The 23,541-nt window shown below is 42.4% G+C and overlaps 1 protein-coding gene across 1 annotated transcript; it reads right to left on the minus strand.

Moving 5' to 3' along the window:
- Positions 1-11,810: 11,810 nt before the first annotated feature.
- On the minus strand, positions 11,811-12,875 carry LOC120063567 (probable G-protein coupled receptor 21). Its single transcript, XM_039013920.1, has one exon. The coding sequence runs from the start codon at positions 12,873-12,875 to the stop codon at positions 11,811-11,813; it is 1,065 nt and encodes a 354-aa protein (XP_038869848.1).
- Positions 12,876-23,541: the final 10,666 nt, after the last annotated feature.

The raw sequence follows: 23,541 nt of genomic DNA on the forward strand, positions 1-23,541 counted from the left end.
AACAGGCCGCCCCCGGGTGAGGGTAGGCAACGATACAGCCGCCACGCTAACCCTCAACACTTTGGCTCCTTAGAGATGTGTGTTTAGTCCCCTCTTGCATTTCCTGTTCTTATTTTTATTCATAATTTTTTGGGGGGTACTTTTTACCCCTTTTTTCTCCCAATTTCGTGATATCCAATTGGTAGTTACAGTCTTTTCCTATCGCTGCAACTCCCATGCGGACTCGGGAGAGGCGAAGGTCGAGAGCCATGCGTCTCCCGAAACACGACCCCGCCAAGACACCAAAAGCTTCTAGTTCCTCAGTGTCTACATCACTAAGGAATTAACATGGTCCACACATACCAACACAGTCGTGAAGAAGGCACAACAATGCCTCTTCCCCCTCAGGAGACTGAAAAGATTTGGCATGGGCTCTCAGATCCTCAAAAAGTTCTACAGCTGCATCATTGAGAGTATCTTGACTTTCTGGATCACCGCTTGGTATGGCAACTGCTTGGCATCCGACCACAGGGCACCACAGAGGGTAGTGCATATGGCCCAGTACACCCCTGGGGCCAACCTCTCTGCCATCTAGGACCAGGTGGTGTCAGAGGAATGCCCTAAAAATTGTCAAAGACTCCAGCCACCCAAGTCATAGACTGTTCTCTCTGATACCGCACGGCAAGCGGTAGCGATGCACCAAGTCTGGAAAAAACAGGACCCTGAACAGCTTCTATCCCCGAGCCACAAATAGCTATCTTGACTATCTGCATTGACCCTATTTGCAACTATTTTGAGTCATTACATACGCCCTTGCTACTGTTTATTATATATTATGTTGCCTAGTCACTTTACCCTTACCTACAGTTGAAGTTGGAAGTTTACATACACCTTAGCCAAATACGTTTAAACTCAGTTTTTCACAATTCCTGACATTTAATCCAAGTTAAAATTCCCTGTTTTAGGTCAGTTAGGATCACCACTTTATTTTAAGAATGTGAAATGTCAGAATAATAGTAGAGAAAATTATTTACTTCAGCTTTTATTTCTTTCATCACATTCCCAGTGGGTCAGAAGTTCACATATACTCAATTAGTATTTGGTAGCATTGCCTTTAAATTGTTTAACTTGGGTCAAACGTTTCGGGTAGCCTTCCACAAGCTTCCCACAATAAGTTGGGTGAATTTTGGCCCATTCCTCCTGACAGAGCTGGTGTAACTGAGTCAGGATTGTAGATCTCCTTGCTCGCACATGCTTTTTCAGTTCTGCCCACAAATGTTCTTTTGGATTGAGGTCAGGGCTTTGTGATGGCCACTCCAATACCTTGACTTTGTTGTCGTTGGATTTTTTTAACTAAACGCGCAAACAAAAAGGAGGTATTTGGACATAAATTATGGACTTTATCGAACAAAACAAACATTTATTGTGGAACTGGGATTCCTGGGAGTGGATTCTGATGAAGATCATCAAAGGTAAGTGAATATTTATAATGCTATTCTGACTTCTGTTGACTCCACAACATGGCGGGTACCTGTATGGCTTGTTTTTGTGTCTGAGCGCCGTACTCAGATTATTGCATGGTGTGCTTTCTCCGTAAAGTTTTTTTGAAATCTGACACAGCGGTTGCATTAAGTTGTATCTTTTAGCAATGTTTATTATGAGTATTTCTGTAAATTGATGTGGCTCTTTGCAAAATCACCGGATGTTTTGGAACTACTGAACATAACGCGCCAATGTAAACTGAGATTTTTGGATATAAATATGAACTTTATCGAACAAAACATACATGTATTGTGTAACATGAAGTCCTATGAGTGTCATCTGATGATGATCATCAAAGGTTAGTGATTCATTTTATCTCTATTTCTGCTTTTTGTGACTCCTTTCTTTGGCTGCAAAAATGGCTGTGTTTTTCTGTGACTTGGCTCTGAACTAACATAATAGTTTGGTGTGCTTTCGTCGTGAAGCCTTTTTGGAATCGGACACTGTGGCTGGATTAACAACAAGTGTATCTTTAAAATGGTGTAAAATACTTGTATGTTTGAGGAACTTTAATTCTGTTGTTTTGAATTTGGCGCCCTGCAGTTTCACTGGCTGTTGACGAGGTCCCACATACCCTAGTGAGGTTTTAACTTGTCATGTTCGTCTCTCAAACATTGTTCAATGATCTCAAAATGGCTTTGAAGCCAACTAAAAGTCGGTTAAAAGTGGAACGATGCGAAACTACACTTCAAGGTTTCACTCAGACTACCTCGCCTTTCACATTGAGAATCATGCTGAAACTACACTTCCAAGACGTATTGCTTTGTGTATGTTACCAGCCTCTAATCTGAACCCCTGCTACTTGGAGCAGGCTTGATGGATTGGTTACTCCCACTGATGGATTGGAAAACCAACCATGTATGGTCTCATGTCACAGGCCTTCTCCACTGACCACACTGTCTTCCCCTAATGCTAGCTGCAATGCAGTCATTTATGAGGGGTATCTGTCAAAAGCACCCCTTGGAAAAAAGACGTTTCAAAACCTCTTGGTGCAGAATCAGATCCAAGGAGATATTACGATATCTCAACACATTCTATCAGCATACCTGATTGACCATTATTTTCATGATTTCAAGCCAGCAGTCTCTGTGAATGAGAAACCAGCCTCCCGGGTGGCGCAGTGGTCTAGGGCACTGCATCGCAGTGCTAGCTGCGCCACCAGAGTCTCTGGGTTCACGCCCAGGCTCTGTCGCAGCCGGCCGCAACCGGGAGGTCCGTGGGGCGACGCACAATTGGCATAGCGTCGTCCGGGTTAGGGAGGGTTTGGCCGGTAGGGATATCCTTGTCTCAGTATGTAAATGTATGCACTCTACTGTAAGTCGCTCTGGATAAGAGCGTCTGCTAAATGACTAAAATGTAAATGTAAATGTAAACCTCCCTCTTTGAAGTCGAGCAATACGGTAGTTGAGATGATCTTCTCTTGCCCTTCGGACACTTCCGCAAGCACTGCGGCCGTCTCAGCAAGAAAAACATTGATGTGCAGAGTGTACTCTGCTTCAGATGATACATCTTCCGCTTTGTGGGGGATTGTCACCTGTTACAATGACACTAATGTCATCAGTCCAGCAACTGACCCAATGACTCCCACTGGTGAATCACTTTGCGATATCACAGACAGATATCCTCATCTCAGTTTGCAGGTACTGAAGAGGCTTCCACACGCGGACGCTGTGGTGACTGACAGGCCTCGACAGCCACTCAGCATTTTGAAGCACAAACACCAGGAGATTTGGTTAAAAGGTTACAGCCATTCTCATAACAACGCGGCCGCTGACAACTCGTACATAGGGTCCGATATTTTTGTTTGTACCTCGTATACCAACACCAACCGCTGGTGGGGCGGTCCAGAGACACAAAGGTAGGGAATACTAGCCCGGACCCATGATGAGCCTCATCGAGGTCAATGGTGGGGGTCGAGACTACGTGCAACACCATACGAGGCCGCCAGAGCAGAAAACAAATCTAGTTATTAACTAGTGTACCACACTGGTCATTAAAGAGGTCCAGTGGACTTCCACCTGCAAAACAAATGGCAAAAATAGTCATGCCTTGCTATGTGTAGGTTCAACTACAATACAACTAGTAAAATGCTCTAATCATGTGTTCCGGTAGGATAATATTTCAGAATAAATCGATAAGATAACTGGTCCCCTTGAGTACCAGTACCAATGCCAGCACAGTCAGTCCAGCAACAACCAGTAAGAGGATTAGAGACCTCACAAGTCAAACTGTTATTGATAACAGCGACGGAGGAGTTAGTAGACACTCAGATTTCAACACGTGTAAGGGAATCTCCAGAACACTCTTCTGATGGTCAACACACATGCCACTAATAAATAGAACCTTCCATTCAGGAGGAAAGTTATTAGAAGTCATGAACCATGATCACAATGACTGGTTCAGTGCTTAGAGAGTACTTCCGTCGTGAGGTTAGCTCCTCCGTGGATAACATAGCTATGAAATAGACTCCTTCATTCCTATCACCGCTACAATGGCTTAAGACACATTGATGTGTAGTAAAACTACTACAGGTCCCCTTAACATATGTCTTGAGGTCGACATCAATTCTTACTGACCTGGAAATTATCTCATTGACCTGGAAATGATCTGATGACGTCAGACTCATTCTGAACAGGTTGCAACCTACCAGGATACTTGGTTCTTTCCCTTGGCATGTGCGCTTATATAAGCATTAACGCACACGTACAACGGAACATTTAATGAGGATTTTTGCTCTGATCACTTAAGGGTGTTCTGTTTCCATTGGACCTGTCATGACATTTTTTATCCGACATGCACTTTACTCGCATAAAAAGGTTGGATGGAGACCTGGTTAGTGATATCATTTTTTTATATGCATCTTCCATTTGGCATGTCTCTTATGATGTGGTTCACAGCACCACTAATGGATGTGTTGACTTGACAAGTGCTTTGGAGTTTTGAATGACCCTTCCCCCCTTTTGTTCCATGCAATTATGTTCCATTCCACATTGGAAATCGACACTTCCCTACTATACACTGAGTATACCAAACATTAGGAACACCTTCCAAATATTGAGTTTCACCCCCCCCCCCCCCCCTTTTGCCCTCAGAACAGCCTCATTCGTCGGGGCATAGACTCTACAAGGTGTCTGTTCCACAGGGATGCTGGCGCATGATATCTCCAATGCTTCCCACAGTTGTGTCAAGTTGACTGGACATTCTTTGGGTGGTGGATCATTCTTGATACACATGGGAAACTGTTGAGCGTGAAAAACCCAGCAGTGTTGCAGTTCTTGATACAAACCCTTGTGTCTGGCACCAACTACCATACCCCGTTCAAAGGCACTTAAATCTTTTGTCTTGCCCATTCAGCCACTGAATGGGACACATGCACAATCAATGTGTCAGTTGTCTCAAGGCTTAAAAATCCTGATTTAACCTGTCTCCTCCTCTTCATCTAAACTGATTTAAAGTGGATTTAACAAGTGACATCAATAAGGGATCATAGCTTTGAACTGGAGTCACCAGGTTAGTATTTGTCATGGAAAGAGCAGGTGTCCTTCATGTTTTGTACCCTTGTACACAGGTTACTGTTCACTGAGAGTGAGTTCCTCTTCCTGGATGTCTACAGGTTTACTATGATAAATCCCTGTTCTCATCTCACTGTACTCCATTGAGTTACAGCACCAAGGCTTCAGAAGAACGAGATTGCCTGCCAAATGTTATAGTCTGGTCTACAGTAAAGGATAATATCTTGCGTAATGGCATTCCATAGCATGATGCCATTTCACATTTCTATAGGCTCCCACAGCATGAATCCATCATGACATGTGATGTGGGAGGGAGATAAGCTGATGCAAAGACTACAGTATATTACAGGGCCTGTCTTCTGGCTCCCACACCCACGCATTCTACCATCTACAATAGTGTCACATAGATTATGCTGCTCTTTCAATTTTTCATTTTTGATGTTCTGACCAGCAACGCCTCTGAATAATAGTTGGGGCTGGCTCCATCTTGTGCAGCAACTCTGGGTTGATCAAAGTGAGAGGAGAGAGGATCCAGAGTGTTAAGTCTAAAGTTCAACACCTCTCAGCTCATTTCTTATCCTACACTCAGACTTCACGTCTTATTTACTTTTCGTCTTAAGGAGGGATTCCTTCACTTGAATTTTTAAAAATTTTACATCTGTGACTGTTTGCATTTGGGAGATAAAACCGTCTTGGTTGGCAGGGTTCCCTGAAAGTACTAAGGAAGTGGATAAGAGTTGGCAGACTGGGCTGAGACACACACCAACAGTGTTTGCTGGCCGAGAGTACTTAGCACCTCTGAACGTAAATTGAGAACCGAGTGCGTACCGTTTTTACATGTTGAATCAGCGTGAAAAATGTCTGCAGTCAGACGTCTACAGCGGGTGGTAATAATGCTTTTCTACTTTCTTATTAATTTATTCTCAAAAGGACACCTTCACTCAATAATCAACCCCCTACTTTGCACCTAACAAGCTTGTTTGCCATATCAAGCGTCTTCAGAACTGTAAAAAGAAATGTCACGTGAGTTTGCCCTGTCATTCCACATGAATAAGAAACTGTGTATATGGGTCAGCCTGCGGTAGGAGGGCTATTGTAACTGTAGTTCGCATGTACCTTAGAGTCTCTCTCTCTCTCTCACACACACACACACACACACACACACACACACACACACACACACACACACACACACACACCAAAACAAAACAACCGTGAAGCTTAAGGCTATGTGCCACAAACAAAGTTAACTTCCCACACAGAAAGGAGGGAAAGGGCTACTTAAGTATGGTTCCCAATCAGAGACAACGATAGACAGCTGTCCCTGATTGAGAACCATACCCGGCCAAAACATAGAAATACAAAATCATAGAAAACAAAAACATAGAATGCCCACCCCAAATCACACCCTGACAAAACCAAATAGAGACACTCTCTCTCTCTCTCTCTAATTCAAGGGGCTTTATTGGCATGGGAAACATATGTTTACATTTCCAAAGCAAGTGAAATGGATAAACAAAATTTAAATAAACAATAAAAAGTGAACAGTAAATATTAGTCACAGAAGTTCCAAAAATAATAAAGACATTTCAAATGTCATTGTCTATATACAGTGTTGTAATGATGTACAAATAGTCTCTCGTTCTCTCCCTCTCCTCTCTCAGCTGCCAGAACCTCAGTTCCCTTTTAGATTAGATAAAGGGTAAAACCAACAAGAAAGAAAGCAAGAAAAGAATGCCAGGAAGAAAGGGTAATAAACAAAGAACTGCCTGTACTACAGAAGGAAGCTGAAGGAATTCACATTTTCCATATTGGAGGTTCCCACCAACCACAACCCGTCCCTTCAATGGGCCGTGGCTCAGGCATGGATCAGGTTGGATAATCATCAATGTTTATGTTCCTTCTATTTCTGGCCTGGGTTATCAGGGGCTGAGTTAGTTACCTCACAATGATTAGTGCGACACACTGCGTGCGTGTAAGAGAGAAACGCTCCAGGTAGCTGTGTGTGTGTGTGTGGTCAGGTGAGCCTGATAAAGAGAGGGAAGAGGCCCTGCCATGTCAGGTCAGGATCAATATAGATTGCTCCAGCTTTGGCACCAGCTTAATTTCCGGGCAATAGCCAAGAATAACTATCGGCATGAAAAAAGCATTTCCCCCTCCTTCACATCACTCTGGTTCCAGGGATAGCTATACTTAGTGACTCAATCTCACTTCCTGTACTACACCGCCACACAACCCCACTAGAACCCAAGCCAAGATAATTCCCACACTAAGGTTAAAGATGCACTACGCAGAAATCGATCTGCCATTTCCTGGTTGCTAAAATTCTAATCGTTTGCTTAATTTCAGTTTATGTGACAGCACAAGCAAGTGTAGTGTAGAGAATCATCTAAACTGCTGTGAAATATATTTTCCATAACCCTAAATATTGTTTTTTCAGCTGTTTGAAGCTGGTGTACAAAACCAAATGTAAAAGACTGAAAAACTCAACTTAAGAACGGGAACCATAGAAATTGTGCACATAGAACAGATGTACCGCATCTTAGACTTGCTTTCAATGAGAATTACAGATCTATAACACACATTTCTATGTGCATTTGGTCAGGTCGCCCAAAAAGTTACAAATTGCAGCTTTAAAGCATCACTCAAAGTGAAATGCTCCCCTAATCAAAAATGAACAAAGAATTGTTTGGAGTAAATACTCTTCAGGGAGTATGTATTATCCATCTGATATTGTGACAGTGAGACTAAGACCATGGAGGAAAATTTGGTAACTTGATCCAGTGATGTTATAGGGCAGGGGTATTCAAATCCTACCCTGGTGGTCTGGACTACCGCTGGTTTTCTGATCTATGTGATAATTAATTGCACCCACCTGGTTTCCCATGTATAAATCGGTCACTGATTAGAGAGGAAGAATGGGGAAAAAAGCAGTGGAACTGGTTTTGAGGTTAAGATTTGAATTTGAGGGTTATAGGGTGTAGATTTAAGAAAAGCGTTTGACTAATGCTAAAAAAAAATTGTATACACTCCAGTACAGTTGGTAACTTCACATTTAATCATCGGTTGAAGGATACAATCAGAATCAGAGTGGTCATCAGCAATTGTCAGCAAATACATACAGTACTTATCATCACAGGAGGTATAGTCCCCAACACGTGAGGTACAGAATATTTGTTGAAGAGCTGAGATTGCTTTTCACATTGGGAAACCAGTATTTTACCCACCTTATATTTTAGTTAAAATGTGCAATTTAACATCAGTTGTGGTGGTTCTAATGGTGGCAGCTAAGCGAAAGTCTCTTTTCAATGAATGTATAATGAACTAGTTGTTCAGTTACATGTTCATTAAAAACACAACCCCAGGAAACATTGTATGTTTCATGAAGTTATCTTGCCTCTGTACTCCTCAGAATGAATCATCATAAATCACTTGTCAGAATGCGAAATACAGTTGAGATGGTGGTGTTGGTCAATGTTGGACTGAGGGGGGAGCGACGCCAAGGGAGAGTCTCGCTGTTCCAATCTAAATACATTACAACCCCCCCAATCCTCAACCCCCACCCGACCCCTCCTCCCAAATACTGGTCCAGATTTGGCACTGCGGGTCTGGTCTCTGTGAAACACCACGTCCCCTGAGATCACCGCTGTAGCTTTTGATTCTGGTCCGATTCTGACAACAGCAACCATTTTCCCACAGGAAAAAACATGCTCTTTGACACAACATGTTTTGTTTTACAACATCAAAGCCTAAAGGAGCCCACGTGAGTGGGTTCTTGAACTATATAATGTGCTGATTGTGGTGCATTAAGGAATGTGCTCAACAACATATGAGAGGACGACATACAGTATACCATAATGCACAATTTAGGGGGAGTCATTTGGAAATCAATATACAAGGTCATCCTCAACATTAACCATTGCGATTTCATACGTACAGTATCTTCAGCAATTCAAAGAGACTTGCAATATGCTGCTAACGTCTTGGACAAGTGCAAAACGTGATACTTCTCTTCTCAGATTACACTGTGACCAGACCCCCCCCCCCCCCCAAAAAAAACTGTCTACATCAAAGATAAAGTACATTGAGTACTACACTCTCCCATTGAAGGGCTTTCATGTTATCTCAAAATAAAACCAAGACTCTCGTTTATAGTCATGTGAGCGCAAAAGAACACGCACTTCACTCTCACATTCTAGAACAGTCATGTGGGCCAAATAAAGGACAACTACTCTTCAATCAGATACCGATAGATATCAAATATCACATGCACATAATTCAGTTGACCAACGGGCTTGTGTCAGATAAGGAGGACGAAAGCCCTTTAGTAATAGCACTGCTGATATGTTTTCATTGTCTTGAGAAGAGTTGGGAGGGGACGGAAACTTCTATTGCACAGACAGACAGACAGCAGCATATGGGGACTGGTGAGGGAAACAAGCACTTACAAGCAGCCCCTCGGAGGAAAAACAGTGTGAAAAAAAACTTTTCAAAATATTCCTAAATCGGAATAAATTCACACTCTTTAAAAGGTGTCTGACGTAGAGACCCATACAAAAATATACCTGTTCTCTTGAACTACTAAGGTCTTTCCCAGAAAGGTGGAATTTCTGAAAATTAGAATATGACCTAAAGGAAAAATAGTATGATATTTACACACCATCATCAATGGTTATAATGTTAAGGAAATTGTGTAGGATATAGCCGAAAAAACTGCTTTCAGTGGCATCCTCCTAAAATGAGTATTGATCATCTCACCCACCTCTCACTGGCTGAAATACCATCATGCATAGACAATTTCTGAAAAATAATATTGTAAATAAAAAGAAGATTATTCTATATTATCCTGGGATATCAACAGTCATAACACCACAGTTAAGCACTATTCTTGAACAGATGTTTTTTTTTAAACATACAAATGTTGTATACAAGACCTGTATACACACTATAGTACAAAGATGCCGTCATGCTGTCCTTGGAAATAAGAATACAGAGTACTGCAGTGCAGGCCCATCTCATATTCTCCTTACTTGCTCTACTGTGTGTGTGAGGGACTGATTGTCTATGACTGTGTACGTAAAGGTTTGTCATATAAGACTCCTGCACATACAGCACAATCACCTCTGAAACTTTTATTGTATTGATGTTTCAGTGAAGTGTACACTGTCCAAGGTCTTTGTCTCCTATCCAACATATATTTACATATATTTGCACATAAACCTAGTTCACATAAAAACCTATTAGCAATTCACAAGTCTATTTTCCATAAAAGCCTTCGAGACCCACGGCAGATCCATATAAACCTACTTTGTATAAAACCCTTAGAAACACATTGTCTTAATGACCCCTCTGACTTCTAGAAAGGCAATCTGGCTCTCTGGTAGCCTACTGTACATGTGCTGCTCTGCCACTCAGCTCATCTGTACAGCTAACAGGAGCCAAAGGGCACAGAGTGAGAGAACAGCTCAACAGTAAGACTACACACACAGTAATGATTGTGTCTCTCTTTGTTGTGCATCTGGATCGGTAGCATGCTTAACATGCTGCAATTCCAATCTATAAGAAAATCTTACTTTTGTTATTGCTGTCAGATTATGATGAGTAAATTGTGCATTTGTAGCCTCAAGACCAGTCTAAATGCATCAGCCATTAAGGGTAAACAAACAACTGATGTTCGACCTCAGGAAACATGGACAGAGAATAAAATACTCAAATAAATCAACTTGTCTCCTTGCTGAGAATTCAGAATGAATTGGTGGTCCATGATAAACCAGAATGCCATCTTGCAAAAATCGGCTAATTCATACATTAACATTCCTGTATGAAACTCAACACTTCATAAACATTCTTGGCTCTCACTTCTAACACCCAACTTCAAAAGAGAAGAATCCGTTTCATAAAATACACACAAGCTACTGAATAAACCTCAAGTATTTTTTTCTAGGAAACCAACTGTTCCCAGTCCTTTTCACACACTACTCCTCTCTGTATGCTACAGCCTACTGTAGTGCACAATATCATTATCAGATTATCTGACTGCTACAAAATGTAAACTATTTGTCGCAATATGAGATAAGAAAAACAGTATATTTCAAGTGCTTTTATGTTTCTAAAATACTTTTTTGCATCACTCATGTCTACCCTGAAAGAACAAAGACGATTAAACAGTCTTGAATCAATGTTGAAATAACTTTTTGCACTACATTGGTTTACACAGTACAAGTCGTGTTGTGCTGATATTGTCCTTTTTTTGCATTGGGAAGATGTTAGGTTCACAGGCACACCTAAACTCGGCACCAAAGCTGTAAGATTGGAGTTGCTCCTCTTCAAAACCCACAGAGAACTGTGTGCCTTTTTTTCCCTCAGCTCCATTCTGATATCCATATATACAACCACAAACCTTCTCCTCCGCACATGGTGGTGATCCACCCAGCCAGAAATAGGCAGCCCCGCTTGGGGGAACACTCCAGAAGAAGACGCCCCCAGCTCTTGCCTGCAAACCACCCCTCTGACCTGGCCATAGGGAGCTCTATGTACTACTGCTGTAGAAATACAACCTGTCACATGCAATGTAGTAGTAATACACTGCACTCACCAGGGGCTGAAGCCAAAGCCAAGGCCAAAGCTTACTGTACCCACTGGGCACACACTGGTTGAATCAACATTGTTTCCACGTAATTTCAATGAAATTACTTTGAACCCATATGGAATAGATGTTGAACTGACGTCTGTGCCCAATGGGTAGCTAACCAACTAGTCAGTGTCTGTAGGAGATTGTTACACATGGCAGGCTGGGGCTGGGCGCGGCCTGGGTAGAGCGGGACCCTTCTTCCCCTCCATGCAGCAGCCCAGTCCCTGACAGGGGGAGCAGAGTTGCCTGAACAGGCGGCCCAGGCCCTTCCGGAACACGCTGTTGGAGAGACTATAGATGAGACAGTTGCAGAAGCTGTTGCTGATGGCTAGCCATGTGGTGAGGAATGAGGCCACCAGGTGGCGGTAGAGTCCGGCGCTCTCCAGCAGGAAGTAAAGGATGTAGGGCATCCAGAGCACGTAGAACACACTGGTGATTCGGAACAGCACCATGGCATAGCGTTTATCCGGGCACCCTTCGCCACGCTCGCCCCTTTCACTCTCCTGGGGGCCGAAGCGTGCATGGCGCTGGGTGATCTCCCGGGTGTGCTGACGGCAGATACGGAAGATATTCCCATAGGTGAAACACACAGTGAGGGCGGCCGGCGCATACAGCATAGCCGCGATGAACGAGCTAAAGCCCGGATCAGTCTGCCACGAGGTTGCACACCAGCGAAATATGTCCCCATGGTAGCCGGGCTTCCCCCAGCCAAAGAAGGAGGGCAGGAAAATGAGGGCGGAGTAGAGCCAGATGAGGCCAATGCAGACGCGCAGGCGGCATGGTGTGACCAGTGTGGCGTAGGAGAATGGCTGTGTGATGGCGATGTAGCGGTCAACACTAATACACGCAAGAGACACCATGGACACGCTCTTCAGCACGGACACCAGGTAGCCGAACACCTGACAGGTGAGCTCCTCATCCAACCCCTTGAGGTAGTGGAGCAGGGACAGGGAGGGCACCAGGCAGCTCACCCCCACCAGGAGGTCTGCATAGGCCATGGTCTGGATGAAGTGGCTGGTGGTGTGGTGGTGGAGCAGCGGAGCACAGTGGAACACGACGATCACCACCAGGTTGCCGCTGATGATGAGGATAGTGAGGAAGAGAATGACGGCCGCCTCCAGCACGCAAATGTTGAGGGTATGGGAGTAGCCCAGGCCCAGCAGGCAGAAAGGAGAGCTGCTTTGGTTCACATCGGACGAGGAAGAGTTCATGTTCAGTTCTGCTCTCATCTCACTACGGTCTTTATCTCTCTCTTTAGACAGACCGTCAGTTTAGCTGTGCTCTCTCACAATGGTCGTTATCTCTTTCTGTCAGTTCATCAATACGTGCTCCTCTACTTCCGTTTCCCCATGGAGGTGAGCTGCTACCAGATGGTAGTTTTCTTCCCCTCCTCTTCTCTTCTGATCCTCTTCTAGTCGTCTCTTCTTTCACTTTTCTGGCCCCAGAGTGCAATGCAGTATTACAGCAAACGTCATCCTCTTACAGCAGAGGATGTTGCTGTTTAGGAGTGTGTGTCTCTGGGTGTGTGTGTGTACGTGCTTGAGTCTTGTGTTGGTACTGGCCAGCCTTCTGGTGGGCTAACCTAGCACATGCAGGCTCTGGTGTGTACAGTACACAGGGGCTGCAGTAGAGTCTGTCTCACTACTTGTGTCGGTTCCACCTCTATTCTTCTCTCCTTACCAATAAGCTGCAGAGGTGAGAAAAACTGAGCTTGCACACAAACACAATCTCTGGACGGCAACTTCTGTGCAAGCCCTGTACAATACCAGCAGGTGGAGTTCAAGGAGTCCCGGAGGCCATCAAAAAGTCTAGATCTATAACTCCTCTGTGAAAATACAACCAGTATAGAGAGAGATTTCACAGACAAAAACTGTCGCCAGCAGCCAGAAACACATTCCAACCAAAACAGTGTCGCAAACCTCTAAAAGTAGCAGCAGCAGCAGCAGCCGTGCCTAGCAGGAGAGATGCAAAGAAAGACGTATTCAATATCCAAAATCCCACAGCATCCACAGACAAGAGAGTAAGAGGATAGGAGGATAGTAGAGCATCCAGTTGTGACGGATATGTCTCTAGGCGCTCCAGTCTCTGATTCCAAACCTCTTGTGAGGCTGAGCCATTGAGTGTTTAGAGTAGAAGAATAGGGAGGACACAGTCGTTTACTGCTCCACTCTGCTGTGGCACTGATGCAGCAATGGTACTGTCCTCTCCTCCCCCTAATTCTCTCTCTCTTGCGTGTGCTCTCTCTCTGTCTTTTTCCTTCACTATGCCTGCAGCAACAACAGCCAGAGAGGAAGAGCTCCTCCCTGTCTGTGAACCCAGCCAGTGAGTAGCCGGGTAGACTCTTACAAAATCGCATATTCACATGCGAAATATATGTTTTTGAATGTTGATCTTAAATTTTAAACGTGAAACCATATTTTCACATGTATTCAATTTAGAGTTCACCTGTTAACCTGCCCCCGTGGAAATCTAACAAGAAAAAAGTTGAATCCCCATCAAAATATGTCTGTTTTTATAAGCTATCTGTTCATTTGCATGGGCTGCGTCTAAATCTACCACATCCGCCGATATCGCAGAGCTATAGCGATGTTTGTCAGACCATGAGATATCCAGAAAATGAGTCTTCTGTAGCGTCCAAACAATTTGGTCTATAAATTATTATGTCTAGCTCTATCGAAAGATGCTTTTTTTCTAGGACGCCCACAAATCTAGTCTGAAGTTGGTACAGCCTCTTCTGCCAACTTCTGTTTGCACAAGACTGTCTGAAGGGTCCCGGTACCAGTTTTTAAAAATTAAGGAAGTACACTGAACAAAAATATGCAACATGTAAAGTGTTGGTCCAATGTCTCATGAACTGAAATAAAATATCCCAGAAATTTTCCAGACACACAAAAAGCGTGTATCTCACAAATGTTGTGCACAAATTTGTTTACCTCCCTGTTAGTGAGAATTTCCCCTTTGCCAAGATAATCCATCCACCTGACAGGTGTGGCATATGAAGAAAAGGATTAAACAGCATGATCATTACTCAGGTGCACCTTGTGCTGCGGACAATAAAAGGCCACTAAAATGTGCAGTTTTGTCACACAACACAATGCCACAGATGTCTCAAGTTTCGAGGGAGCTGTTGCCAGAGAATGTAATGTCTATTTCTCTACCATAAGCCAATGTCGTTTTATAAAATTTGGAAGTACGTCCAACCAGCCTCACAACGGCAGACCACATGTAACCATGATGGCCCAGGACCTCCACACACATCTTCTTCACCTGGGGATCGTCTGAGACCAGCCACCCGGACAGCTGATGAAACTGAAGTATTTCTGTCTATAATAAAGGCCTTTGTGGAGAAAAACTGGGCCTGGCTCCCAAGTGGGTGGGCCTATGCCCTCCCATGCCCACCCATTGCTGCCATGGGGCAAATCCAAAGACTAGGGACTAATGAATTTATTTCAATTGACTGATTTCCTTATATGGAATGTAACTCTGTAAAATCGTTGAATTTGTTGCATTTATATTTTTGTTAAGTATATATATGGAGATAGTTTCGTGCCTAAAATAAGGGGATAAATAGTATCCTGGTCTTATATCGCTCAGATATAGGACAGACACGTCAGAGCAAACTTCCTTTCTAATGTTTTTTTGGACTACAGTATCTGTTGTTCCATGTAGTGCATCTGTTATTCAATGCGTTTCAAATGGCTAATAACAGTAATGTCAAATTCAATGTTTCATCCCAACATTATAATTTTTTTTACAACTTAAGGGGTCTTAAAATTCTAAATCAAATAGCTAAATGACCCTCGGTATGACCATCTTACAACAATTCCACATGTTAGCATAGAACCCCCCCCCCCCCCCCCCCGGGTTAGACTTGGCTTAGACTCTAGTCTATAGGGTTAACACCACCTTTTCAAATGAGGAGAATTACATGTTTTCACCTCACGTGAAATTTGCTGTTTCACATGTGAAAATCGCACTTTCAGTTGTGGAATTGCAAAATTGTAGAGTTGAAATAAGGTTATTCTCCTCACATGTAAAAAATATAGTGTTAACATGTTGAGTAGCAATGTTTCCACTGATGGAATTGGGGTGACCACATTTAAAAAGTCAAAATGTGGGACAAGGGAACAAATTTCCGGGACATTCTCGTAACAGTGGACAGAATACATATTTTGGGGGCAGGTTAATGGATCATGTTCAAATGGCGACATAGTTCTGCTGTATGAAGGTCACTGCCTGTTAAAGGGGCAATCCTAAATTGCTACATCAATTTTTGGACTTTTAAAGGAATGATATGTACCCATTGATTCTTGAAGAATATAACATATAAATGCCTCATGAGCTGAGTTCAGCTGTCATACCCCATCAGAACCCAAAACAGAAGCTGGTTTTACTCCAATGTTTGTATACAAAGTAAATGTAAACAACCACTTTATAGCCTAAAAACATGTTTAAAACGATCATTTTGATATCATGGATGTTCAGTCCTTGTATCAATAGCGTAGTCTGTGGATTTGAGAGTGGTTGCATTTCTCCAGTCCCATCCCTTTACTGAAACTGTGGCAGGGAGACACTTTGATAATGTTCCAATTATGGATTGCTGCTTTAAACACCTTTATTAGAGTAATAGTGTTATTATATGGTTTAGTCCTCCAGTGACTGAGTTACTTTTGTGCCATTAATATCAAGAACAAAATTCTTAGTATTGCAAACAAAAATAATGATATTGAAAACCCTGCTGTGTCTGCCAGAATGTTGATGGATAATTAGCTTCCCTACAGATGGGAGGTGGGTGGGGGAAGCTAATTATCCATCAATTATGACATTCCTGGGAGTGTGTAAACTTACATTTTTATCACCATATCATTATGTTCTCTATAGTTATGTACCTGAAAATCTCAATTGTGCCTAGACTCTTTAGTGATAAAATGGCATTTCTCTAGCATTTCAAAGATGGAAAAAAACTACATTTGGATAACGCATGTTTTTTTCTTTGTATTATCTTTTACGAGATCTAATGTGTTATATTCTCCTACATTCATTTCCCATTTACACAAACTTCAAAGTGTTTCCTTTCAAATGGTATCAATAATATGCATATCTTTGATTCATAGGTCCTTAGCTACTGTACAGGCAGTTAGAGTTGGGTATGTCATTTTAGGCGAAAATTGGGAAAAAAGGGTGTGATCCTTTAATAGCAAAACGAAATGAAATGCAAGAACATGTACAGTGGCAAGAAAAAGTAATTGAACCCTTTGGAAAAACCTGGATTTATGCATAAGTTGGTCATAAAATTTGATCTGATGTTCATCTAGGTCACAGACAAACACAGTCTGCTTAAACTAATAACACACAAACAATTATACGTTTTCATGTCTTTATTGAACACACCATGTAAACATTCACAATTCAGGGGGGGGGGAAAGGTATGTAAACCCTTGGATTTAATAACTGGTTGACCCTCCTTTGGAAGCAATAACCTCAACAAAATGTTTTCTGTAGTTGCAAAACAGACCTGCACAACGGTCAGGAAGAATTTTGGACCATTCCTCTTTACAAAACTGTTTCAGTTCAGCAATATTCTTGGGGTGTCTGGTGTGAACTGCTCTCTTGAGGTCATGCCTGGGCCACTCCAGAAGGCGTATTTTCTTCTGTTGAAGCCATTCTGTTGTTGATTTACTTCTGTGTTTTGGGTCGTTGTCCTGTTGCATCACCCAACTTCTGTTGAGCTTCAATTGGCGGACAGATAGCCTTACATTCTCCTGCAAAATGTATTGATCAAGTTGGGAATTCATTTTTCCATCGATGATGGCAAGCTGTCCAGAGCCGTGAGGCAGAAAAGCAGCCCCAAACCATGATGCTCCCTCCACCATAGTTTACAGTTGGGATGCGGTTTTGATGTTGGTGTGCTGTGCCTTTTTTTCTCCACACACGTAGTGTTGTGTGTTCCTTCCAAACAACTCAACTGTAGTTTCATCTGTCCACAGAATATTTTGCCAGTAGCGCTGTGGAACATCCAGGTGCACTTTTGCAAACTTCAGATGTGCAGCAATGGGTTTTTTTGGACAGCAGTGGCTTGTTCCGTGGTGTCCTCCCATGAACACCATTCTTGTTTAGTGTTTTACGCATCGTAGACTCATCAACAGAGATGTCAACATGTTCCAGAGATTTTAGCTGACACTCTAGGATTCTTCTTAACCTCACTGAGCGTTCTTTGCTGTGCTCTTGCAGTCATCTTTGCAGGACGGCCACTCCTAGGGAGAGTAACAACAGTGCTGAACTTTCTGCATTTATAGACAATTTGTCTTACCGTGGACTGATGAACATCAAGGCATTTAGAGATACTTTTGTAACCCTTTCCAGCTTTATGCAAGTCAACAATTCTTATTCTTAGGTCTTCTGAGATCTCGTTCGTTCGAGGCATGGTTCACATCAGGCAATGCCTCTTGTGAATAGCAAACTCAAATTTTGTGAGTGTTTTTTTATAGGGCAAGTCAGCTCTAACCAACATCTCTAGTCTCGTCTCATTGATTGAACTCCAGGTTAGCTGACTCCTGACTCCAATTAGCTTTTGGAGAAGTCATTAGCCTCGGGATTCACATACTTTTTCCAACCTACACTGTGAATGTTTAAATGATGTATTCAATATAGACAAGAAAAATACAAAATGTGTGTATTATTGGTTCAAGCACACTATGTTTGTCTATTGTTGTCACGATCGTCTTGAGGATAATGAGTGGACCAAGGCGCAGCGTGTGAAAAATACATCTCTTTTATTTGAGACGAGTGAAACACGAAACGAACACTTATAACAAAACGAAACAAAACAACAAACGACCGTGAAGCTACAAACGTAAGTGCGATAACAAAAGCTACAAACGTTCTACATAGACAATTACCCACAAACGCATAATGCCTATGGCTGCCTTAAATATGGCTCCCAATCAGAGACAAATGAAAGACAGCTGTCTCTGATTGAGAACCACTCAGGCAACCATAGACATACCTAGACACATTCACTATACACAACCCCATACACAACACCCCCTTTACCATATAACCACCCAAGACGAGACAAAACACAAACATTCCCCATGTCACACCCTGACCTAACTAAAATAATAAAGAAAACAAAGAATACTAAGGCCAGGGCGTGACAATTGTTGTGACTTAGATGAAGATCAGATCAAATTTTATGACCAATTTATGCAGAAATCCAGGTAATACCAAAGGGTTCACCTACTTTTTCTTGCCACTGTACATGGATGCCCAAAAATATTTAGCTGTGATTTAAAATGTTCCTGCAATTTTCCCTATCTTTGGTTATGTTACCCTGGCCTTTGCTTTTGCTGCCTTTTTCCAGTTGCTGTTTTGCCACATTAATTTCCAGCAACATAGCACCCTGCATCCACTGCTGGTTTGCCTCTAAAGCTATGCAGCGTTGGCTCTGGTCAGTCCCTGGATGGGAGAAGAGATGTAGCTCGAAGTGGTGAAAAATATAAGTGAAACTTCTCATGTGTCCGAAAAATAAGTGTCTTAACTCATAAACATATAAAATAAAATGTCACTTTAAAATGTTCACACTTGTCTGAAAAGCATATGTGATTTTTTTCACACACACACACACACACACACACACACACACACACACACACACACACACACACACACACACACACACACACACACACACACACACACACACACACACACACACACACACACACACACACACACACACACATTGGAACCCCCCGGCAGTAAGCTGCACTAAATGCCATAGCTTGCAGACAAGGGTTATTTTTTTTGTCCTTTTTAATTAAATTCCAGAGCATTTTTAATTCATCTCAAGGTTCTGATTAAGAACAATGAGTGAGAGTAATAGGAGTAGGACATGGAAGTCGTATTTTAGCAGAGCTGGCTGTGTGGATTTACCAATCCCTCCCAGCCTCTGTACCCGTGGCTTTGCCTGGCGATAGATAAGAGATTAGTGGAAATATCTCTCTAAGTTCCCCATGAATGGTTTCTTCAATTAGCATTATGTATGTATGTGAACGGGGGAAAGACAAAGTGACAAAGATGGAACGAATGAAAAGAAATAGAGAGATAAAGAGACTGAGGGATGCTGTGTGTATAGAAGAGTATGTCCCAAGGCTGGTAGGTTTCAAGTTGTATTGTCATGTACAGTGAAATGCCTTTCTTGCTAGCTCTTTCCCAACAATACAATATTCAATATCCGTAGTACTATAAAATAAAGTAAGAAAAAAATGTTGGAACAAAAACACACGAGAGAAAGAAATAAGAGCACAAGAAAGTAAGTAAGCTACTGTATATACAGGGTCAGTGCCAATACCATATTAACAATGTGCAGGGATAGGGCACATATGTGCAAGGGTACATACAGTTGAAGTCGGAAGATTACATACACTTAGGTTGGAGTCATTAAAACTCGTTTCTCAACCACTCCACAAATTGCTTGTTAACAAACAATCGTTTTGGCAAGTCGGTTAGGACATCTACTTTGTGCACGACACAAGTAATTTTTACAGACAGATTATTTCACTTATAATTCACTGTATCACAATTCCAGTGGGTCAGAAGTTTACATACACTAAGTTGACTGTGCCTTTAAACAGCTTGGAAAATTCCAGAAAATTATGTCATGGCTTTAGAAGCTTCTGATAGGCTAATTGACATCATTTGAGTCAATTGGAGGTGTACCTGTGGATGTATTTCAAGGCCTACCTTCAAACTCAGTGCCTCTTTGCTTGACATCATGGGAAAATCAAAAGAAATCAGCAAAGACCTCAGAAAAAAATTGTAGACCTCCACAAGTCTGATTCATCCTTGGGAGCAATTTCCAAACGCCTGAAGGTACCACGTTCATCTGTACAAACAATAGTATGCAAGTATAAACACCATTGGACCACGCAGCCGCAATACCGCTCAGGAAGGAGACAAGTTCTGTCTCCTAGAGATGAACGTACTTTGGTATGAAATGGTAGTGCACCAAGAGCAGAACAACCGCCAGCGCAACTGGTATACCGCGGTTGTAGCCAGTGGCCTTGCACTCTGCATGGTGTACATTACGCCTTCCTGTAGTCCTAACATGGACCATTGATGCCGTTCAGCGGCCAAACCCACAGACTGAGGCGGTGCGGGGCAATAAGTTGGGTGAATTTTGTCCCATTCCTCCTGACAGGGCTGGTGTAACTGAGTCAGGTTTGTAGGCCTCCTTGCTAGCACACGCTTTTCCCGTCTGCCCACAAATTTTCTATAGGATTGAGGTCAGGGCTTTGTGATGGCCACTCCAATACCTTGATTTTGTTGTTCTTAAGCCATTTTGCCACAACTTTGGAAGTATGCTTGGGGTCATTGTCCATTTGGAAGACCCATTTGTGACCAAGCTTTAACTTCCTTATTGATGTCTTGAGATGTTGCTTCAATATATCCACATAATTTTCCTGCCTCATGATGCCATCTATTTTGTGAAGTGCACCAGTCCCTCCTGCATCAAAGCACCCCCACAACATACTGCTGCCACCCCCGTGCTTCACAGTTGGGATGGTGTTCTTCGGCTTGCAAGCCTCCCCCTTTTTCCTCCGAACATAACGATGGTCATTATGGCCAAACAGTTCTATTTTTGTTTCATCACACCAGAGGACATTTCTCCAAAAAGTACGATCTTTGTCCCCATGCGCTGCTGCAAACCGTAGTCTGGCTTTTTTTATGGTGGTTTTGGAGCAGGGGCTTCTTCCTTGCTGAGCGGCCTTTCAGGTTATGTCGATATAGAACTCGTTTTACTGTGGCTATAGATACTTTTGTACCTGTTTTCTCCAGCATCTTCACAAGGTCCTTTGCTGTTGTTCTGGGATTGATTTGCACTTTTCACACCAAAGTACATTCATCTCTAGGAGACAGAACGCGTCTCCTTCCTGAGCGGTATGACGGCTGTGTGGTCCCGTGGTGTTTATACTTGCGTACTATTGTTTGTAGAGATGAACGTGTTGCCTTCAGACGTTTGAAAATTGCTACCAAGGATGAACCAGACTTGTGGGGGTCTACAATTTTTTTCTGAGGTCTTGGCTGATTTCTTTTGATTTTCCCATGATGTCAAGCAAAGAGGCACTGAGTTTGAAGGTAGAACTTGAAATACATCCACATGTACACCTCCAATTGACTCAAATTATGTCAATTTGCCTATCAGAAGCTTCTAAAGTCATGACATAATTTTCTCGAATTTTCCAAGCTGTTTAAAGGCACAGTCAACTTAGTGTATGTAAACTTCTGACCCACTGGAATTGTGATACAGTGAATTATAAGTGAAATAATCTGTCTGTAAACAACTGTTGGAAAAATTACTTGTGTGATGCACAAAGTAGATGTCCTAACCGACTTGCCAAAACTATATAGTTTGTTAACAAGACATTTGTGGAGTGGTTGAAAAACAAGTTTTAATGATTCCAACCTAAGTGTATGTAAACTTCCGACTTCAACTCTATGTTCGATACAACACCATACAACACCATAATACTCATCAATTGATAAAAAAACTAAATACAACTGTCCTGTATAGCATACCTGAACCTGCATGACATGAGCCATCCTTCGCTCTCTCCCAGCTTGGATAGAAAGTTGTTGTAGGTAAAACCAGTCTATTAATGTCAAATAATGTCAGTCCACCCTCAAAACACTAGCTTATTATGGATTGTTTCATTATGCAGTATAGCCTACTATTTATAGCAGTATTTAGCTGCAATTTAGCTCTTATTTATAAACCTTTTATAAATATTACACATCAAATAGCCTAAGAATGAGGAAAAATCTTCGGCTTGAGGATGAATGTTGCCACTATTTATTGTTGATCTCAGGTTGTGTCTGGCCTACACAAATGGACTGCAATCAAGGTAAATGAAATGAAATCCAACTTGAGAGACTCTGCTGATCTTCTGAAGTCCCCCTGAGACATTGTGCGTTATATGTCCATTGTGCTGCAATTTAAACTTAGTCTTGAATGATGCATGCCAATATATACCAGATATAAAGCACTGTTGATATTGCAACCACAACTCAAACACCGGTTCACCAATATGAATATCATCGTAAACCGCTTTTTTTGTTTGAGCCCTCAAGAACTGTTGTCCGTTAAATATAATACTCTATTTGCATCTGCCAATTTATTGGATGTCCAGTATCCAGACGACCTGTCCCAGCGCTTCCTATACAGTTATCTTTAAGTAACGTGTTGAGGCCGGAAATTTTGTAGAATGAAAGGCTCAATTAAAGATGTTGCAGAACTGCTGAATTTGAAATTTGAATCACCACTCCCTTCTGCTCAGTTTCCCTGTGTAACGATGTTCGTCTGAGGAAGAAGGAGAGGACCAAGGTGCAGCGTGGTACGTGTTCATGACTTTTAATAACACTGAACACTAGAACAAAAACAAAAAAAACGAAACAGTCCTGTCTGGTGAAGACACAAAACAGAAAACAACTACCCACAAAACACAGGTGGGAAAAGGATACCTAAGTATGGTTCTCAATCAGAGACAACGAAAGACAGCTGCCTCTGATTGAGAACCACACCCGACCAAACACATAGAAATAGACAACATAGAACAAAAACATAGAATGCCCACCCCAACACCCTGGTGTTGCTACGGCTTTCAAGCTGTTTTTACCATCCCTGTAAGTCAGGGGTGTCAAACTCATTCCACGGAGGGCCTAGTGTCTGCAGGTTTTTGGTTTTTCCTTTCAATAAAGCCCTAGACAACCAGGTGTGGGGAGTTCCTAACTAATTAGTGATGTTAATTCATCAATCAAGTACAAGGGAGGAGCGAAAACCCGCAGACACTCGGCCCCCCGTGGAATGAGTTTGAC

Source organism: Salvelinus namaycush, chromosome 18 (genome assembly GCF_016432855.1).
Source record: "Salvelinus namaycush isolate Seneca chromosome 18, SaNama_1.0, whole genome shotgun sequence".
In the NCBI taxonomy this organism is placed as follows: Eukaryota; Metazoa; Chordata; class Actinopteri; order Salmoniformes; family Salmonidae; genus Salvelinus; species Salvelinus namaycush.

Bases quoted from the DNA above. Each gene is read 5' to 3' on its own strand.
- LOC120063567 (XM_039013920.1), bottom strand. From the start codon at position 12,875: ATGAACTCTTCCTCGTCCGATGTGAACCAAAGCAGCTCTCCTTTCTGC.